This window comes from Salvelinus fontinalis, unplaced genomic scaffold, assembly GCF_029448725.1.
Source record: "Salvelinus fontinalis isolate EN_2023a unplaced genomic scaffold, ASM2944872v1 scaffold_0442, whole genome shotgun sequence".
NCBI lineage: Eukaryota > Metazoa > Chordata > Actinopteri > Salmoniformes > Salmonidae > Salvelinus > Salvelinus fontinalis.
This window is the reverse complement of record NW_026600651.1, coordinates 14,497-35,442: the sequence shown is the minus strand read 5'-3', so window position 1 is coordinate 35,442 and position 20,946 is coordinate 14,497. Positions and strand designations below refer to the sequence as shown.

The 20,946-nt window shown below is 46.5% G+C and overlaps 4 protein-coding genes across 5 annotated transcripts in view; 2 read left to right on the top strand and 2 right to left on the bottom strand.

Annotated features, from left to right (window-relative positions):
• LOC129846064 (TBC1 domain family member 31-like) overlaps positions 1 to 8,461 on the top strand; it is an 86,973-nt gene extending 78,512 nt beyond the window's left edge. Inside the window, exons 17-22 of one of the 2 annotated variants that reach the window (XM_055914050.1) lie at positions 1,305 to 1,397; positions 1,595 to 1,735; positions 2,681 to 2,875; positions 7,015 to 7,168; positions 7,375 to 7,530; positions 7,889 to 8,461. In XM_055914050.1, coding sequence (XP_055770025.1) covers positions 1,305 to 1,397; positions 1,595 to 1,735; positions 2,681 to 2,875; positions 7,015 to 7,168; positions 7,375 to 7,530; positions 7,889 to 8,013 — 864 coding nt within the window. In that variant the 3' untranslated portion in view covers positions 8,014 to 8,461. The remainder of the gene's footprint in view (positions 1 to 1,304; positions 1,398 to 1,594; positions 1,736 to 2,680; positions 2,876 to 7,014; positions 7,169 to 7,374; positions 7,531 to 7,888) is intronic. The other variant, XM_055914052.1, reaches the window with a different exon arrangement.
• Positions 8,462 to 9,438: 977 nt separating this feature from the next.
• LOC129846067 (protein FAM83A-like) lies at positions 9,439 to 16,883 on the top strand (the record flags this gene model as incomplete). Its single annotated transcript, XM_055914055.1, has 5 exons — positions 9,439 to 9,685; positions 11,605 to 11,879; positions 12,395 to 12,562; positions 14,774 to 14,898; positions 16,697 to 16,883. Coding segments are annotated over exons 1-5 (1,002 nt in total), but the record flags the coding sequence as incomplete, so codon positions are not given.
• LOC129846074 (uncharacterized) lies at positions 16,172 to 18,588 on the bottom strand. The gene is made up of 2 exons (XM_055914063.1): positions 17,723 to 18,588; positions 16,172 to 17,686 (listed from the first exon to the last, which is right to left on the bottom strand). The coding sequence occupies exons 1-2, from the start codon at positions 18,237 to 18,239 to the stop codon at positions 16,884 to 16,886; spliced, it is 1,320 nt and encodes a 439-aa protein (XP_055770038.1). The 5' UTR covers positions 18,240 to 18,588; the 3' UTR covers positions 16,172 to 16,883.
• Positions 18,589 to 18,682: 94 nt separating this feature from the next.
• Positions 18,683 to 20,914, bottom strand: LOC129846075 (uncharacterized protein C8orf76-like). The gene is made up of 6 exons (XM_055914064.1): positions 20,702 to 20,914; positions 20,505 to 20,600; positions 20,119 to 20,262; positions 19,609 to 19,931; positions 19,188 to 19,320; positions 18,683 to 18,941 (listed from the first exon to the last, which is right to left on the bottom strand). Exons 1-6 carry the CDS (start codon positions 20,807 to 20,809, stop codon positions 18,774 to 18,776), a joined length of 972 nt encoding a protein of 323 aa, XP_055770039.1. The 5' UTR covers positions 20,810 to 20,914; the 3' UTR covers positions 18,683 to 18,773.
• Positions 20,915 to 20,946: the final 32 nt, after the last annotated feature.

Genomic DNA, 20,946 nt, shown 5'->3' with positions numbered 1-20,946 from the left:
ATGTACTTTACTGTATATAATGGGGTGTCTATGTACTTTACTGTATATAATGGGGTGTCTATGTACTTTACTGTATATAATGGGGTGTCTATGTACTTTACTGTATATAATGGGGTGTCTATGTACTTTACTGTATATAATGGGATGTCTATGTACTTTACTGTATATAATGGGGTGTCTATGTACTTTACTGTATATAATGGGATGTCTATGTACTTTACTGTATATAATGGGGTGTCTATATGTACTCTACTGTATATAATGGGGTGTCTATGTACTTTACTGTATATAATGAGGTGTCTATATGTACTCTACTGTATATAATGGGGTGTCTATATGTACTCTACTGTATATAATGGGGTGTCTATGTACTCTACTGTATATAATGGGGTGTCTATATGTACTCTACTGTATATAATGGGGTGTCTATATGTACTCTACTGTATATAATGGGGTGTCTATGTACTCTACTGTATATAATGGGGTGTCTATGTACTCTACTGTATATAATGGGATGTCTATGTACTTTACTGTATATAATGGGGTGTCTATGTACTTTACTGTATATAATGGGATGTCTATGTACTTTACTGTATATAATGGGGTGTCTATATGTACTCTACTGTATATAATGGGGTGTCTATGTACTTTACTGTATATAATGAGGTGTCTATATGTACTCTACTGTATATAATGGGGTGTCTATATGTACTCTACTGTATATAATGGGGTGTCTATGTACTCTACTGTATATAATGGGGTGTCTATGTACTCTACTGTATATAATGGGGTGTCTATATGTACTCTACTGTATATAATGGGGTGTCTATATGTACTCTACTGTATATAATGGGGTGTCTATGTACTCTACTGTATATAATGGGGTGTCTATATGTACTCTACTGTATATAATGGGGTGTCTATATGTCCTCTACTGTATATAATGGGGTGTCTATATGTCCTCTACTGTATATAATGGGGTGTCTATATGTCCTCTACTGTATATAATGGGGTGTCTATGTCCTCTACTGTATATAATGGGGTGTCTATGTCCTCTACTGTATATAATGGGGTGTCTATATGTACTCTACTGTATATAATGGGGTGTCTATATGTACTCTACTGTATATAATGGGGTGTCTATATGTACTCTACTGTATATAATGGGGTGTCTATGTCCTCTACTGTATATAATGGGGTGTCTATATGTACTCTACTGTATATAATGAGGTGTCTATATGTACTCTACTGTATATAATGGGGTGTCTATGTCCTCTACTGTATGTTGTGTTTGTTGGGGTCAGATGAACACCAGAGACCAGGAGACTGCAGCAGCAGTACAGGATATACAAGTCAGACAGATGGAGCTGGAAGCACAGAGACGGCTGTTTGAACAGGTCAGTGACTGTCCTCATCACAGCAACAATGTGCAGAGACCCTGAGACAAACACTATTTTGTCATTCACATTCTATTCCTTGCAGCATAAAGTTAAAACACCACACGTAATTTAACATTGGCCATTTTAACGCTGTCCAGCTCCTATATGGCTTGGTCTTCATTCACCAGACCATGATGTCATCCTTGTTGTTGTAGCAACTGGCCAAGGAGCAGGTGCGTGTGACTCAGGAGGTCAGAGCAGAGGTGGATACCAGGAGACACAGGTCAGAGGTCGAGGAGGCTACCTTCCAACACCTCCTTAACAACGACACTGACGTCAGCCTGGGAACCAAGAAGGTGAGCATTCATCTGCTGTATACTTCCAGAGACTGAAATATAGGGGGTTATTAAACAGTGATTGGAGAGAGAGACTGACCTCCCCGTCTCAGGTTCTAGACTGAAATATAGGGGGATATTAAACAATGACTGGAGAGGGAGAGACTGACCTCCCCGTCTCAGGTTCTAGACTGAAATATAGGGGGATATTAAACAATGACTGGAGAGAGAGAGACTGACCTCCCCGTCTCAGGTTCTAGACTGAAATATAGGGGGTTATTAAACAATGACTGGAGAGAGAGAGACTGACCTCCCCGTCTCAGGTTCTAGACTGAAATATAGGGGGTTATTAAACAATGACTGGAGAGAGAGAGACTGACCTCCTCCCCGTCTCAGGTTCTAGACTGAAATATAGGGGATATTAAACAATGATTGGAGAGAGAGAGACTGACCTCCTCCCCGTCTCAGGTTCTAGACTGAAATATAGGGGGTTATTAAACAATGACTGGAGAGAGAGAGACTGACCTCCTCCCCGTCTCAGGTTCTAGACTGAAATATAGGGGGTTATTAAACAATGACTGGAGAGAGAGAGACTGACCTCCCCGTCTCAGGTTCTAGACTGAAATATAGGGGATATTAAACAATGACTGGAGAGAGAGAGACTGACCTCCCCGTCTCAGGTTCTAGACTGAAATATAGGGGGTTATTAAACAATGATTGGAGAGAGAGAGAATGACCTCCTCCCCGTCTCAGGTTCTAGACTGAAATATAGGGGGTTATTAAACAATGACTGGAGAGAGAGAGACTGACCTCCTCCTCGTCTCAGGTTCTAGACTGAAATATAGGGGGTTATTAAACAATGACTGGAGAGAGAGAGACTGACCTCCCCGTCTCAGGTTCTAGACTGAAATATAGGGGGTTATTAAACAATGACTGGAGAGAGAGAGACTGACCTCCCCGTCTCAGGTTCTAGAGGAGTGTTTGGCTGAAGCAGGTCAGCTGGGAGTGGACACCGAGTGGCAGGCTGAGGTGATGAGGCGTCTGGACCAGGAGGATGCAGACCGGGACAGACACTACCACCATCTGGCTGGACTACACAGAGAAACACTCACCAAGGAGCAGCAGCTAGTTAACATCATGAAGGACGTGGAGGGACAGAGGGTAGGAGGAGAGATGATGTAGAGGAGGGTATATACAGTAGGTCATGAGGATGTGGAGGGACAGAGGGTAGGAGGGGAGATGATGTAGAGGAGGGTATATACAGAAGGTCATGAGGATGTGGAGGGACAGAGGGTAGGAGGAGAGATGATATAGAGGAGGGTATATACAGTAGGTCATGAGGATGTGGAGGGGAGATGATGTAGAGGAGGGTATATACAGTAGGTCATGAGGGACAGAGGGACAGAGGGTAGGAGGAGAGATGATGTAGAGGAGGGTATATACAGTAGGTCATGAGGACGTAGAGGGACAGAGGAGAGATGATATAGAGGAGGGTATATACAGTAGGTCATGAGGACGTAGAGGGACAGAGGGTAGGAGGGGAGATGATGTAGAGGAGGGTATATACAGTAGGTCATGAGGACGTAGAGGGACAGAGGGTAGGAGGGGAGATGATGTAGAGGAGGGTATATACAGTAGGTCATGAGGGACAGAGGGTAGGAGGAGAGATGATGTAGAGGATGGTATATACAGTAGGTCATGAGGACGTGGAGGGACAGAGGAGAGATGATATAGAGGAGGGTATATACAGTAGGTCATGAGGGACAGAGGGTAGGAGGAGAGATGATGTAGAGGAGGGTATATACAGTAGGTCATGAGGACGTGGAGGGACAGAGGGTAGGAGGAGAGATGATGTAGAGGAGGGTATATACAGTAGGTCATGAGGACGTAGAGGGACAGAGGGTAGGAGGAGAGATGATGTAGAGGAGGGTATATACAGTAGGTCATGAGGACGTAGAGGGACAGAGGGTAGGAGGGGAGATGATGTAGAGGAGGGTATATACAGTAGGTCATGAGGGACAGAGGGTAGGAGGAGAGATGATGTAGAGGATGGTATATACAGTAGGTCATGAGGATGTGGAGGGACAGAGGGTAGGAGGAGAGATGATGTAGAGGAGGGTATATACAGTAGGTCATGAGGACGTGGAGGGACAGAGGAGAGATGATATAGAGGAGGGTATATACAGTAGGTCATGAGGACATAGAGAGACAGAGGGTAGGAGGAGAGATGATGTAGAGGAGGGTATATACAGTAGGTCATGAGGACGTAGAGGGACAGAGGGGAGATGATGTAGAGGAGGGTATATACAGTAGGTCATGAGGACGTGGAGGGACAGAGGGTAGGAGGAGAGATGATGTAGAGTAGGGTATATACAGTAGGTCATGATGATGTGGAGGGACAGAGGGTAGGAGGAGAGATGATGTAGAGGAGGGTATATACAGTAGGTCATGAGGACATGGAGGGACAGAGAGTAGGAGGAGAGATGATATAGAGGAGGGTATATACAGTAGGTCATGAGGACATGGAGGGACAGAGGGTAGGAGGAGAGATGATGTAGAGGAGGGTATATACAGTAGGTCATGGAGGGACAGAGGGTAGGATGAGAGATGATGTAGAGGAGTGTATATACAGTAGGTCATGGAGGACGTGGAGGGACAGAGGAGAGATGATGTAGAGGAGGGTATATACAGTAGGTCATGAGGACATGGAGGGACAGAGGAGAGATGATGTAGAGGAGGGTATATACAGTAGGTCATGGAGGACGTGGAGGGACAGAGGAGAGATGATGTAGAGGAGGGTATATACAGTAGGTCATGAGGACGTAGAGGGTAGGAGGAGAGATGATGTAGAGGAGGGTATATACAGTAGGTCATGAGGATGTGGAGGGACAGAGGGTAGGAGGGGAGATGATGTAGAGGAGGGTATATACAGTAGGTCATGAGGGACAGAGGGTAGGAGGAGAGATGATGTAGAGGAGGGTATATACAGTAGGTCATGAGGATGTGGAGGGACAGAGGGTAGGAGGAGAGATGATGTAGAGGAGGGTATATACAGTAGGTCATGAGGACGTAGAGGGACAGAGGGTAGGAGGAGAGATGATGTAGAGGAGGGTATATACAGTAGGTCATGAGGATGTGGAGAGGAGATGATGTAGAGGAGGGTATATACAGTAGGTCATGAGGACGTAGAGGGACAGAGGGTAGGAGGGGAGATGATGTAGAGGAGGGTATATACAGTAGGTCATGAGGGACAGAGGGTAGGAGGAGAGATGATGTAGAGGAGGGTATATACAGTAGGTCATGGAGGACGTAGAGGGTAGGAGGGGAGATGATGTAGAGGAGGGTATATACAGTAGGTCATGAGGGACAGAGGGTAGGAGGATAGATGATGTAGAGGAGGGTATATACAGTAGGTCATGAGGACGTGGAGGGACAGAGGGTAGGAGGAGAGATGATGTAGAGGAGGGTATATACAGTAGGTCATGAGGACGTAGAGGGACAGAGGGTAGGAGGAGAGATGATGTAGAGGAGGGTATATACAGTAGGTCATGAGGACGTGGAGGGACAGAGGAGAGATGATGTAGAGGAGGGTATATACAGTAGGTCATGAGGACGTGGAGGGACAGAGGAGAGATGATGTAGAGGAGGGTATATACAGTAGGTCATGAAGGACGTGGAGGGACAGAGGAGAGATGATGTAGAGGAGGGTATATACAGTAGGTCATGAGGACGTAGAGGGACAGAGGGTAGGAGGAGAGATGATGTAGAGGAGGGTATATACAGTAGGTCATGAGGATGTGGAGGGACAGAGGGTAGGAGGAGAGATGATGTAGAGGAGGGTATATACAGTAGGTCATGAGGATGTGGAGGGACAGAGGGTAGAAGGAGAGATGATGTAGAGGAGGGTATATACAGTAGGTCATGAGGACGTAGAGGGACAGAGGGTAGGAGGAGAGATGATGTAGAGGAGGGTATATACAGTAGGTCATGAGGACGTGGAGGGACAGAGGAGAGATGATGTAGAGGAGGGTATATACAGTAGGTCATGAGGACGTAGAGGGACAGAGGGTAGGAGGAGAGATGATGTAGAGGAGGGTATATACAGTAGGTCATGAAGGACGTGGAGGGACAGAGGGTAGGAGGAGAGATGATATAGAGGAGGGTATATACAGTAGGTCATGAGGACGTAGAGGGACAGAGGGTAGGAGGAGAGATGATATAGAGGAGGGTATATACAGTAGGTCATGAAGGACGTGGAGGGACAGAGGGTAGGAGGGTAGGAGGGGAGATGATGTAGAGGAGGGTATATACAGTAGGTCATGAGGACGTAGAGGGACAGAGGGTAGGAGGAGAGATGATATAGAGGAGGGTATATACAGTAGGTCATGAGGGACAGAGGGTAGGAGGGTCCTGTTAGTTACTGTACCTGTTGATCAACTGAAGGCTCTTACACTGGGCATGCTTGTGTCATTGATTTATGGTGGGAGGAGGGGGGGAGGAGTGTTTTCAGCGGGAGGTGTGCAGTGTGTTCAGCCATTGTGTGTTTCAGCGGGAGGAGGGGGTGTGTTCAGTGGGAGGAGGGGGTGTGTTCAGCGGGAGGTGGTGGTGTGCAGTGTGTTCAGCGGGCGGAGGGGTGTTCAGCAGGAGGTGTGCAGTGTGTTCAGCCATTGTGTGTTTCAGCGGGAGGAGGGGGTGTGTTCAGCGGGAGGTGGTGGTGTGCAGTGTGTTCAGCGGGAGGTGGTGGTGTGCAGTGTGTTCAGCGGGCGGAGGGGTGTTCAGCAGGAGGTGTGCAGTGTGTTCAGCGGGAGGAGGGGTGTTCCGCAGGAGGTTTGCAGTGTGTTCAGCGGGAGGAGGGGTGTTCAGCAGGAGGTGTGCAGTGTGTTCAGCGGGAGGAGGGGGTGTGTTCAGCGGGAGGAGGGGTGTTCAGCAGGAGGTTTGCAGTGTGTTCAGCGGGAGGAGGGGTGTTCAGCAGGAGGTTTGCAGTGTGTTCAGCGGGAGGAGGGGTGTGTTCAGCGGGAGGAGGGGGTGTGTAGTGTGTTCAGCAGGAGGTGTGCAGTGTGTTCAGCGGGAGGAGGGGTGTTCAGCAGGAGGTGTGCAGTGTGTTCAGCGGGAGGAGGGGTGTTCAGCAGGAGGTGTGCAGTGTGTTCAGCGGGAGGAGGGGGTGTGTTCAGCGGGAGGAGGGGTGTTCAGCAGGAGGTTTGCAGTGTGTTTAGCGGGAGGAGGGGTGTTCAGCGGGAGGAGGGGGTGTGTAGTGTGTTCAGCAGGAGGTGTGCAGTGTGTTCAGCCATTGTGTGTTTCAGTGGGAGGAGGTGGTGTCTCAGAAGGCCCAGCTAGAGGAGGAGAGGCAGGCTGCAGCCACAGCCGAGGCCAACAGGAGAGTCTTCCTCAGCCAGGAGGAAGAGGAGACCGAGCAGCACAGAGACAACCTCCGCAGGAGCCAGGACCACTCACTCAGTGAGCCCAGCCCCATAGAAATATATGTTGTAGAGAGAAAAGGCTCTATACATTCCATATCTGCTACATGCTGAGCATTCTACCCCACTACCTACACTGCTATACTACAGTCCTGTCACCTCTAAACTAATAGTTGAAGGTTTCAGTGTTCCTCTAAGGCAGCCAGTGTATGGGCTGTTGGTGACTAATACAGTATGTTTTGGCAGGTCAACAGTGGGAGATGAGAGCCAGGTCTCCGTGCTCCACTAGAGGCCTGCTTCACAATCCTGTTGCTTCTCCTGGTCCTCATCAGTCTCAACAACGTCACAGTCCCAACAACATCTGTCTAAACAACCAGTCCACCTCAGACGACTCCACTTGCTGTGAGTGTTTCTGACTGTCCGTACCACATGTGTATTTATTTAACCAGGGAGGCCAGATGAGAACAAGCTCTCATTTACAACTGCGACCTGGACAAGAGGAAGCAAAGCAGTGCGACAAAAACAGCAGAGTTACACATGGGATAAACACATGTACAGTCAATAACACAATAGAAACTGTTTCATTCACTGTTTCTACAGGTTTTTCCAGATCTGTATTCCAGAAGACAATATCAACAGAACTCAGATCTACCAAGACATTATTCAGTGTTCCCAATGTGCCCGTTCCCACTGTAATCTTGCTGAGTGTACATCCATACAGTAAGTCCCTGAAGAGTCGTGTGGTGTCTTGTTTTCTCAGTCTCTCTGGACCGGGGTCGAGGCGAGCTGGACTGCAGAGAGAGGGAGTTGATGCAGAACATCAGAGAGCTGCGGCAGAAACTGGCGGCCCGCGCCAAAAACTCCAACTCTACCACCTCCCAGTAACCACCACACACGAACACACCAGCTGTGCCTTTTTGTTTTGCATATCTAGACTTGAAACTGAAACTGAAATGTTTTGTGGTTTTCTGCTCGTTTGTCCGTTTGAAAGAAGATGCTGACACTATTTGACTTAAACAGCTGTCAATTAACCACAACCCTGGTGTTGACTAGTTAAAGAGGGATTACATGAAAGCATTCCATGGTCTTAATGAGATTTGTAGCAAAACCCTCTCCTGTATGTATTTTAATGTGTATTTATATTTTGTTATTTAAGTTGTTTTTAAGTATTGTTGGATCAGCTTTGAGTCATTTCATCTCTGCCTTGTTGACTAGTTTCAGTCTTTGCCAGACTATACTCACCCGTCGTGCTTTGGTCTGATGGTGACTTATGGCTTGCTTACCTCAGCATAGGTATCCAGGTCATTTATCTTTTAATAAAGCCTTATCAAATTGTATTTGTCAGATACTTTGTAAACAACAGGTGTGGACTAACAGTGAAATGATTTGGCGACAACAGGTTTAGACTAATAGTGAAATACTGACTGACGGGTCCTTCACAACAATACAGAGAGAAAGAAAATGGGTAATAATACGAGTTATAATATATACACAGGGTGAGTAACGATGCCCTGTGTGTAACAATCAGTGTAGGCTTTAATCAGTGTAGATGAAGGGGAGGACACAGGTTAAAGAAGGATTTTTAAGCCTTGAGACATGGATTGTGTAACATTCAGAGGGTGAATGGGCAAGACAAAAGATTGAAGTGCCTTTGAACAGGGTATGGCAGTAGGTGTAAAGCACCTCCAGTTTGAGTGTGTCAAGAACTGCAACGCTGCTGGGGTTTTTCACGCTCAACGGTTTCAACACCCAAAGGACATCAAGCCAACTTGACACAACTGTGGGAAGCATTGGAGTCAACATGGGCCAGCACCCCTGTGGAACGCTTTTGACACAGTGAGAGAGACGCACATTGCAGTGACAAGTCTGTGAAGAGTGCAGTCAGGTGTTATCGGCCTCCACTGAGCTGATCAGACAGTCATGTTCACCTCTGTCACTCAACTAGACTTCTCTCCCCCGCTGAGGGAGGGAGTGCTTTAAACAGCAGGTCTCTGTCACGCTCTCAATCCCATAACAGCTCACCTGTCCTGCCTACACCTGTCCCCCCAGCACACTGCAACCCACAGGTGGAATGTACTCATAGAAATAACAATACTAGACCGGGCATCCCCATTCAAGTCAATGTAATTCTACTTCTATGGGTGTAGCCAACTGTACAACTGATTGGGGGGGGGGGGGGGGGGCAGGGCTCAGAAACCTCACAGCTTCTACTCCATTCCTGTCTGTCTCCACTAGGGTTTTTCACTCAGTAGCAGCAGTAGGTAACTACAGGTAATACGTGTTGATCAGAGAGCCTTGTACAGCTTCACTATGAACCTGCAAAGCAACGGCCTGTCTGTTCAGTGGTACCTGAAGTCCAAGCCGGTGGGAAAGGTGAGGCGGCGTGTACAGGAGATGAAAAACCCATCTGTCTCCCTGGTGTCGGGTGACATTGACCTCAGCCACAACGAGAGCACCAGATTGGCCATGGATGCCTTGCTGAACCAGGGATTGGACATGTACCAGGAAGTACTGGCCGGAGAGGGCGAGGTGGACTTCCTGTCCAAGGAGGAGAAAGGTTGGTCTTTTTTTTCTACTTTGTTCCTCCTCTTATCTACCTTAAACCATCAGTCTGTCCCTGACTCCTCTTATCTACCTTAAACCATCAGTCTGTCACTCTCCTCTTATCTACCTTAAACCCTCAGTCTGTCACTGACTCCTCTTATCTACCTTAAACCATCAGTCTGTCCCTGACTCCTCTTATCTACCTTAAACCATCAGTCTGTCTCTGCCTCTTCTTATCTACCTTAAACCATCAGTCTGTCTCTGCCTCTTCTTATCTACCTTAAACCATCAGTCTGTCCCTGACTCCTCTTATCTACCTTAAACCCTCAGTCTGTTCCTGACTCCTCTTATCTACCTTAAACCATCAGTCTGTCACTGACTCCTCTTATCTACCTTAAACCATCAGTCTGTCACTGACTCCTCTTATCTACCTTAAACCCATCAGTCTGTCCCCGACTCTTCTTATCTACCTTAAACCATCAGTCTGTCCCTGACTCCTCTTATCTACCTTAAACCCTCAGTCTGTTCCTGACTCCTCTTATCTACCTTAAACCATCAGTCTGTCCCTGACTCCTCTTATCTACCTTAAACCCTCAGTCTGTCTCTGCCTCTAATTATCTACCTTAAACCATCAGTCTGTCCCTGACTCCTCTTATCTACCTTAAACCCTCAGTCTGTCTCTGCCTCTAATTATCTACCTTAAACCATCAGTCTGTCACTGACTCCTCTTATCTACCTTAAACCATCAGTCTGTCCCTGACTCCTCTTATCTACCTTAAACCATCAGTCTGTCCCTGACTCCTCTTATCTACCTTAAACCGTCAGTCTGTCCCTGACTCCTCTTATCTACCTTAAACCATCAGTCTGTCCCTGACTCCTCTTATCTACCTTAAACCATCAGTCTGTCCCCGACTCTTCTTATCTACCTTAAACCATCAGTCTGTCTCTCTCTCCTCTTATCTACCTTAAACCATCAGTCTGTCACTGACTCCTCTTATCTACCTTAAACCGTCAGTCTGTCCCTGACTCCTCTTATCTACCTTAAACCATCAGTCTGTCCCTGACTCCTCTTATCTACCTTAAACCATCAGTCTGTCTCTGCCTCTTCTTATCTACCTTAAACCATCAGTCTGTCCCTGACTCTTATCTACCTTAAACCATCAGTCTGTCACTGACTCCTCTTATCTACCTTAAACCATCAGTCTGTCTCTGCCTCTTCTTATCTACCTTAAACCATCAGTCTGTCTCTGCCTCTTCTTATCTACCTTAAACCATCAGTCTGTCTCTGCCTCTTCTTATCTACCTTAAACCATCAGTCTGTCTCTGACTCCTCTTATCTACCTTAAACCATCAGTCTGTCCCTGACTCCTCTTATCTACCTTAAACCATCAGTCTGTCTCTGACTCCTCTTATCTACCTTAAACCATCAGTCTGTCACTGACTCCTCTTATCTACCTTAAACCATCAGTCTGTCTCTGCCTCTTCTTATCTACCTTAAACCATCAGTCTGTCTCTGACTCCTCTTATCTACCTTAAACCATCAGTCTGTCACTGACTCCTCTTATCTACCTTAAACCATCAGTCTGTCTCTGCCTCTTCTTATCTACCTTAAACCATCAGTCTGTCTCTGCCTCTTCTTATCTACCTTAAACCATCAGTCTGTCTCTAACTCCTATCTACCTTAAACCATCAGTCTGTCTCTGCCTCTTCTTATCTACCTTAAACCATCGGTCTGTCTCTGACTCCTCTTATCTACCTTAAACCATCGGTCTGTCTCTGCGTCTTCTTATCTACCTTAAACCATCAGTCTGTTCCTGACTCCTCTTATCTACTTTAAACCCATCTGTCTGTTCTAGTACTGTATTTGTTGCACAACTGTAAAGGGCTTCCTCCCTAAAAGCCAATGTATTATCACTTTATGTTTATTTAAAGGTTATATCCTGGAGAACACTACAGACCTGAGCACCAGCAGTCTGTGTGGGACGGAGAACGACAACCAGGCAGAGGGCTCCACCACCTCTTCCCAGACAAACACCTGTTGTCCATCCGTGTCTGAGAGCGAGCCCCCCGGCTTGGACCACGGCTGGCCGGCAGAGGACTGGAGCTACCGCCTGCAGGGTGAACCCAGTGTAGAGGTCTACTTCCAGTCTGATAGAGCAGCCAGCATGAAAGACCTGCTCAGAGAGTTCATCAGCAAGGCCACAATGGTACGTGATACAACTTTCACTGTTAACTACTTGGAGATGTCAATCTACTCTCATGATTATACCTGCATGATGTTTTTGCAGACTTTCAGAAAGCAGCTGATGTCTGAATGCCCTGAAAGTTGGATAATGACGTTTTGAGAGTTTGATCAAGCAGACTCAGTACCGTCTATAATTAAGCAATAAGGCCCAAGGAGGTGTGGTATATAGCCACTATACCACAGCTAAAGGCTGTTCTTAAGCACGACGCAACGCAGAGTGCCTGGATACAGCCCTTAGCCGTGGTATATTGGCCACAAACCCTTGAGGTGCCTTATTGCTATTATAAACTGGTTACCAACGTATTTAGAGCAGTAAAAATAAATCTTGTCATACCCGTGGTGTACGGTCTGATATACCACGGCAGTCAGCCAATCAGCATTCAGGGCTGGAACCACCCAGTTTATAATACCAAGTACATAATGACAACTAATAATGTGGAAGATACCAATCACAGCAAACACGTGATATGTCTGCAGGTTCTGGCCATTGTAATGGACACATTCAGTGATGTGGAGATGTTCTGTGACATCCTGGAGGCAACCAGGAAGAGGAACGTGTCCGTCTACCTGCTCCTGGACCATATCAACCTGCAGGTCTTTGTCAAGATGTGTGAGACGCTACAGATCAACAGTAATCATCTCACTGTGAGTCTCTGCTAATGGTCATTTTCATCATGATAATTAAATGACAATAACGATTGCAAAGGTGGGGCAGGCAGGTAGCCTAGTGGTTAGAGTGTAGGGGCAGCAGGTAGCCTAGTGGTTAGAGTGTAGGGGAGGCAGGTAGACTAGTGGTTAGAGTGTAGGGGCGGCAGGTAGACTAGTGGTTAGAGTGTAGGGGCAGCAGGTAGCCTAGTGGTTAGAGTGTAGGGGCGGCAGGTAGCCTAGTGGTTAGAGTGTAGGGGCAGCAGGTAGCCTAGTGGTTAGAGTGTAGGGGCGTCAGGTAGACTAGTGGTTAGAGTGTAGGGGCGGCAGGTAGCCTAGTGGTTAGAGTGTAGGGGCGGCAGGTAGCCTAGTGGTTAGAGTGTAGGGGCGGCAGGTAGCCTAGTGGTTAGAGTGTAGGGGCGGCAGGTAGCCTAGTGGTTAGAGTGTAGGGGCGGTAGGTAGACTAGTGGTTAGAGTGTAGGGGCGGCAGGTAGACTAGTGGTTAGAGTGTAGGGGCGGCAGGTAGCCTAGTGGTTAGAGTGTAGGGGCGTCAGGTAGACTAGTGGTTAGAGTGTAGGGGCGGCAGGTAGCCTAGTGGTTAGAGTGTAGGGGCGGCAGGTAGCCTAGTGGTTAGAGTGTAGGGGCGGCAGGTAGCCTAGTGGTTAGAGTGTAGGGGCAGCAGGTAGCCTAGTGGTTAGAGTGTAGGGGCAGCAGGTAGCCTAGTGGTTAGAGTGTAGGGGCGTCAGGTAGACTAGTGGTTAGAGTGTAGGGGCGTCAGGTAGCCTAGTGGTTAGAGTGTAGGGGCGTCAGGTAGACTAGTGGTTAGAGTGTAGGGGCGTCAGGTAGCCTAGTGGTTAGAGTGTAGGGGCGGCAGGTAGACTAGTGGTTAGAGTGTAGGGGCGGCAGGTAGCCTAGTGGTTAGAGTGTAGGGGCGGCAGGTAGACTAGTGGTTAGAGTGTAGGGGCGTCAGGTAGCCTAGTGGTTAGAGTGTAGGGGCGTCAGGTAGCCTAGTGGTTAGAGTGTAGGGGCGTCAGGTAGACTAGTGGTTAGAGTGTAGGGGCGGCAGGTAGACTAGTGGTTAGAGTGTAGGGGCGTCAGGTAGCCTAGTGGTTAGAGTGTAGGGGCGGCAGGTAGCCTAGTGGTTAGAGTGTAGGGGCGTCAGGTAGACTAGTGGTTAGAGTGTAGGGGCGTCAGGTAGACTAGTGGTTAGAGTGTAGGGGCGGCAGGTAGCCTAATGGTTAGAGTGTAGGGGCGGCAGGTAGCCTAATGGTTAGAGTGTAGGGGCGGCAGGTAGCCTAGTGGTTAGAGTGTAGGGGCGGCAGGTAGACTAGTGGTTAGAGTGTAGGGGCGGCAGGTAGACTAGTGGTTAGAGTGTAGGGGCGTCAGGTAGACTAGTGGTTAGAGTGTAGGGGCGTCAGGTAGCCTAGTGGTTAGAGTGTAGGGGCGTCAGGTAGACTAGTGGTTAGAGTGTAGGGGCGGCAGGTAGACTAGTGGTTAGAGTGTAGGGGCGTCAGGTAGCCTAGTGGTTAGAGTGTTAGGGGCGTCAGGTAGACTAGTGGTTAGAGTGTGGGGACGGCAGGTAGCCTAGTGGTTAGAGTGTAGGGGCGTCAGGTAGACTAGTGGTTAGAGTGTAGGGGCGTCAGGTAGCCTAATGGTTAGAGTGTAGGGGCGTCAGGTAGACTAGTGGTTAGAGTGTAGGGGCGTCAGGTAGACTAGTGGTTAGAGTGTAGGGGCGGCAGGTAGACTAGTGGTTAGAGTGTAGGGGCGTCAGGTAGACTAGTGGTTAGAGTGTAGGGGCGTCAGGTAGACTAGTGGTTAGAGTGTAGGGGCGGCAGGTAGACTAGTGGTTAGAGTGTAGGGGCGGCAGGTAGACTAGTGGTTAGAGTGTAGGGGCGGCAGGTAGCCTAACGGTTAGAGTGTAGGGGCAGGCAGGTAGCCTAGTGGTTAGAGTGTAGGGGCAGTAACCGAAAAGGTACAAATCTGTCTTTCTGCCCCTGAACAAGGCAGTTAACCCACTGTTCCTAGTCCATCATTGTGAATAAGAATTTGTTCTTAACTGACTTGCCTAGTTAAATATATCTATTTTTTAAAGGTACACCTTTCAGATATTTCTTCATCTTTTTAACTGTACTGTAAAGTAGCAATTTGATGATAGTTTGTGTTTGTCATTCACTCATTGCTACATGAAATGCCACCGTGTTCTGTCTGCAGAAAATGTCGGTCCGTAGTATACAAGGAGAGACGTATTGTGCCAAGTCTGGAAGGAAACTCACTGGACAGATCAAAGAGAAGTTCATGATCATTGACTGCACTTTGGTGCTGGCTGGATCATACAGGTACATTTCTGTTGTATAATTAGCTAATAGTCCCATCAATGTTGACGTCATTCTGAATAGGTAAATCAATGTTTGATGTCATTCTGAATAGGTAAATCAACATTGATGGTTGAAGTCATTCTGAATAGGTAAATCAACATTATGATGGCTGATGTCATTCTGAATAGGTAAATCAACATGTCATTCTGAATAGGTAAATCAACATGATGTCATTCTGAATAGGTAAATCAACATGATGTCATTCTGAATAGGTAAATCAACATGTCATTCTGAATAGGTAAATCAACATGTCATTCTGAATAGGTAAATCAACATTAGGATGGCTGACGTCATTCTGAATAGGTAAATCAACGTTATGATGGCTGATGTCATTCTGAATAGGTAAATCAACATTAGGATGGCTGATGTCATTCTGAATAGGTAAATCAACGTTATGATGGCTGATGTCATTCTGAATAGGTAAATCAACGTTATGATGGTTGATGTCATTCTGAATAGGTAAATCAACATGTCATTCTGAATAGGTAAATCAACATGTCATTCTGAATAGGTAAATCAACATTATGATGGTTGATGTCATTCTGAATAGGTAAATCAACGTTATGATGGCTGATGTCATTCTGAATAGGTAAATCAACATTATGATGTCTGATGTCATTCTGAATAGGTAAATCAATGTTAGGATGGTTGATGTCATTCTGAATAGGTAAATCAACATTATGATGTCTGAGGTCATTCTGAATAGGTAAATCAATGTTAGGATGGTTGATGTCATTCTGAATAGGTAAATCAACATTGATGGCTGATGTCATTCTGAATAGGTAAATCAACATTATGATTGCTGATGTCATTCTGACTAGGTAAATCAACATTATGATGGCTGACGTCATTCTGAATAGGTAAATCAACGTTATGATGGCTGATGTCATTCTGAATAGGTAAATCAACATTAGGATGGCTGATGTCATTCTGAATAGGTAAATCAACGTTATGATGGCTGATGTCATTCTGAATAGGTAAATCAACGTTATGATGGTTGATGTCATTCTGAATAGGTAAATCAACATGTCATTCTGAATAGGTAAATCAACATGTCATTCTGAATAGGTAAATCAACATTATGATGGTTGATGTCATTCTGAATAGGTAAATCAACGTTATGATGGCTGATGTCATTCTGAATAGGTAAATCAACATTATGATGTCTGATGTCATTCTGAATAGGTAAATCAATGTTAGGATGGTTGATGTCATTCTGAATAGGTAAATCAACATTATGATGTCTGAGGTCATTCTGAATAGGTAAATCAATGTTAGGATGGTTGATGTCATTCTGAATAGGTAAATCAACATTGATGGCTGATGTCATTCTGAATAGGTAAATCAACATTATGATTGCTGATGTCATTCTGACTAGGTAAATCAACATTATGATGGCTGATGTCATTCTGACTAGGTAAATCAACATTATGATGGCTGATGTCATTCTGAATAGGTAAATCAACATTATGATGGCTGATGTCATTCTGAATAGGTAAATCAACATTATGATGGCTGATGTCATTCTGAATAGGTAAATCAACATTATGATGGCTGATGTCATTCTGAATAGGTATATCAACATTATGATGGCTGACGTCATTCTGAATAGGTAAATCAACATTAGGATGGCTGATGTCATTCTGAATAGGTAGATCAATGCATTATGACTCCTCAGTTGTTTACAATTATGATGCTTGTTTGAATTTTTAGCCGTGTTTGTAGTAGTAATATTTATTCACTGTGCTCTATTCCTCAGTTTCACCTGGCTGTCCTGGCAGGTCCACAGAAGCCTGGCTGTGCTCTTCAAGGGCAGCGCGGTCGAGCCTTTCGACCTGGAGTTTAGGAAGCTCTATGCCAGCTCCAAGCCTGTGCCAGGCTTCCTCACAACGGCAACGGAGTTCAACCTTACCAGGCCGCTTATCACCCATCAAGCAGCAGCCACCTCAACCCCACTGACAAACCTTCCTTGCCCCAGTCCTGGTACCACAACCCAGAACAGATACTTCAACCAGGCTATGGTTCAACCAACCACCACAGTTGTGCCCAGATTCAACACTGAATCTACTGTTCAACCAACCACCACAGCCCAGCTCAGATACTCTAGCCAAAACACAACGGTTCAGCCAACTACAACCACCCAGCAGAGACACCCCAACACTCCGCCAACAGCACCACCAACCACCCAGCAGAGACACCCCAACACTCCGCCAACAGCACCACCAACCTCCCAGCAGAGACACCCCAACACTCAGCCAACAGAACCACCAACCTCCCAGCAGAGACACCCCAACACTCAGCCAACAACCTCCCAGCAGAGACACCCCAACACTCAGCCAACAGAACCACCAACCTCCCAGCAGAGACACCCCAACACTCCTCCAACAGCACCACCAACCTCCCAGCAGAGACACCCCAACACTCAGCCAACAGAACCACCAACCTCCCAGCAGAGACACCCCAACACTCAGCCAACAGAACCACCAACCTCCCAGCAGAGACACCCCAACACTGAGCCAACAGCACCACCAACCTCCCAGCAGAGACACCCCAACACTGAGCCAACAGCACCAACAACCTCCCAGCAGAGACACCCCAACACTCAGCCAACAGCACCACCAACCTCCCAGCAGAGACACCCCAACACTCAGCCAACAGCACCAACAACCTCCCAGCAGAGACACCCCAACACTGAGCCAACAACCTCCCAGCAGAGACACCCCAACACTCATCCAACAGAACCACCAACCTCCCAGCAGAGACACCCCAACACTGAGCCAACAACCTCCCAGCAGAGACACCCCAACACTCAGCCAACAGCACCACCAACCTCCCAGCAGAGAAACCCCAACACTCATCCAACAGCACCACCAACCTCCCAGCAGAGACACCCCAACACTCATCCAACAGCACCACCAACCTCCCAGCAGAGACACCCCAACACTCAGCCAACAGCACCACCAACCTCCCAGTGCTTGGTGAATCAGTCTTACTACACAGGTCCCCGGAGCCACAGGTTTGACTGGATCACACAGAGACACACTGCAACCAGGCCCGTCATGTTCCAGAGAACCTTCTCCAGTGATTATAGTACTGGAGACCACCTGACCTGGCGACCCTTTAAAAGAAATTACCTTCTTTATGGAGGGACAACCGGCTTGTTGGACAGACACCCACTTCTCAAGACTGGCCAGTGGTTTACTGTTCCTAAATAACAAATGGCATCGTACTGAAATTTGACAGTACACCGTTTGATGTAAATTATGTTCTCTCACAACTGAAAATGGGCAAGTAACCTTCATAGAGTAAATGTGCCTGTTTTCCTTTGCTTGATGCCTGGAGTACAGGAGTAGTACTTCAATCACATCATTATCTCATAAGGATGATCATTGTCTGCCTTCAGGCTGAGAGCTTTGTGTTTCAGTGCATGTTAATTCAATGGAGTAAAAACAACATGTCACAGACATGAATTCCTCCTCCACCCATCAACCCTGATAGAACCACACTGAGTGACAGCCTAATGATGTGTGCTACGCTTAGACAAGGGCCGGGCCTCTTAACCTAGTGATGTGTGCTGCGCTTAGCCAAGGGCCTCTTAACTGACAAATCTTCTGATCCATACACTGTCAAGCCCGAGGTAATGCAGAATGGCAAATCAAAAGTTCTCAAATGTGTCCACACTTTTTCCAAATGGTTCTACTTTGAAATTCAATACAGCAGTTATCTAACTAAACTTTACTGTAGATTGAAGAGTGACAAGATTTAATTTCATATGGCGGTCAGCACATTGTTACACACAATATTAACAAATACATCCATCAAAACGTGTAGCCCAGTTAGGTCTTTACAGAAGGTCGTTCAGCTCCATCCTCCTTCAGTACTCCTGTCTGTACCAGTCTGTTCCACCACCTGTCTTCAAAGTCCTTCAGAGAGAGACCTGCCAAGCTCTCTCCATCCTGGTTGTCCTCTCTCATCCTCTCTGGAACTAGATCTTCTGACATCACCTGAAGGGCAAATCACCAATAACGATGCATGATCAATCTGGTCAGAAGTGTACCTCTTACCTTTTCAAAACATGTGCATCGTCAGTTGTAATACATCTATAGGTAAAACCATGACATCTTGGTGTCAGCAAGCCACACATCTCCTTTCATTGAAAAATACCAGAAGACAAACTACAGGACATTATTTGATGAATAGACACCATGTGAGAACTGTAGTCTATGTACTGTGTCTCTAACCGGTCTCACCTCAGAGACTAGCTGTAGTGTGGTGTCTTTCGGTTCCAGACACCGTAGAGCCTCATCAGCCTTCTGTAGGGCTCTCTCACTGTTCTGGAGAACAAAGGATGACTGTTGTCCCTTTAATGCCCTGAGGAGGAGTCTGGCAAGGCAACATAATACAGTCAAACAACCATCTTCACAAGACAAAGACTGTGCTAAACAGTGACATTTAGGATGAATGTGTAAAAATGCTCTCTGCTTTAAGCCAAGGGCCAATTTCCCAGAGATAAAGTAAGCCTTTTCCTGGACTAAGAAGCACTTTCAAATGGAGAATCTAAATCTGTGTTCGGGAAACCAGTCCTAAAGACTGCCCAACAAGCTTGTATCCATGGAATTCCATATAGAATAGGCCAACAGGATGTCTGCTTGTCTCTCACTGATTATTTACCTGGCCCGGACAAAACACATGCAGGCCTTGAGCCAAACGCCGTCACGCTCTTCCTTCAGTTGCACCTCAGTCTGAGAGTCAGGCTGTGGCTCTACACCATCTCCCTGTTGAAGAGGACTGGAGCCTGAGGGTGTTGACAGAGGCTGGAGGAGATGAAGGTAGCTTTCTGCCAGCTTCATCCAGTGCCACTGGTGGTAGGGGTGGAGAGAACACAGCTGCTGCAGACACGTGATCTGGCTCCTGAGGTCTCCGAAGCGCTCGTGGACGTTCGCAGTCAGGTGAAGTAGACCGGTGATGTGACAGGTGTTGGAGGCTTCATTTTTCTGTCCATGGAATTCATTTTCAAAACAAACATTTTACTACCTGGTATACTGTAACCTTGTCCACAGACTAGAGCTGGCTGGCTGGACGACAAGACTAGGTATTTTGTATTATTTATGTATAATAAAAACCTTAGTGTGTTACAATAATGTATAAAGATAAGACTCACTCAACAGCAACGGTTCTTACAAGTGTTTCTGTGATCTCCAGGGCCTCCACTCTCTTCCCCAGGTGACAACAGCACCGTGCCATTCCCTCCATTATGTCCCGTCTAATGGCCAGGTTGCCGTCAGGGATATAGGAGAGGCAGGTAGTGTAGGCGTTTAAAGCTTCCTTCGGAAATGGATATAGTTAACAGATGAGAAAAGCATTTGGGCCATATACAGCGTTCCTCACTGAGTTCCCTGAATTCCTATCGGACCTTGTAGTCATAGCAGTTTGGGGTTTTAGGCTGGGTTTCTGTACAGCACTTCGAGATATTAGCTGATGTACGAAGGGCTATATAAAATAAACTTGATTGATTGATATGATAGACAGTGTGGAACTAAATTACTCAAGGGAAGAGGGGTCAATACCTGGAAGTTTTTTCGCCTGTACGACATATCAGCTCGAAATTTAAAGATCTTTTGTTTCTCTAAAATATCATCTGTGTCGATGCTCTCCCAAAACCACTGTTGAAATAGACAACTCATAGTTAAAAATGTCCATACATTGCAATGCTAGCAAAAAGAAACTGATGCTACTTGACGTTAGGTAGCTAGTTAACACTCACCTCTGCTTCACAGAACTTTGCATTGTAAGACGACATTGCAACAACAGTTGGCTTCGCTCTTGATTCCTCGAACACCGAATCGTCAAAGGTGCTACCGAAAATCTCCATTTCAAACGATGAATGACAGTGAATTCAAATGTTACCGACACTAAAAAACAAAACAAACGTCAACGTGTGCAGTGTTACAAGCTAATATGACCGTTGGGAAACAGAAAAAGATAGAATGTGTTCCGGGGTGATATGTT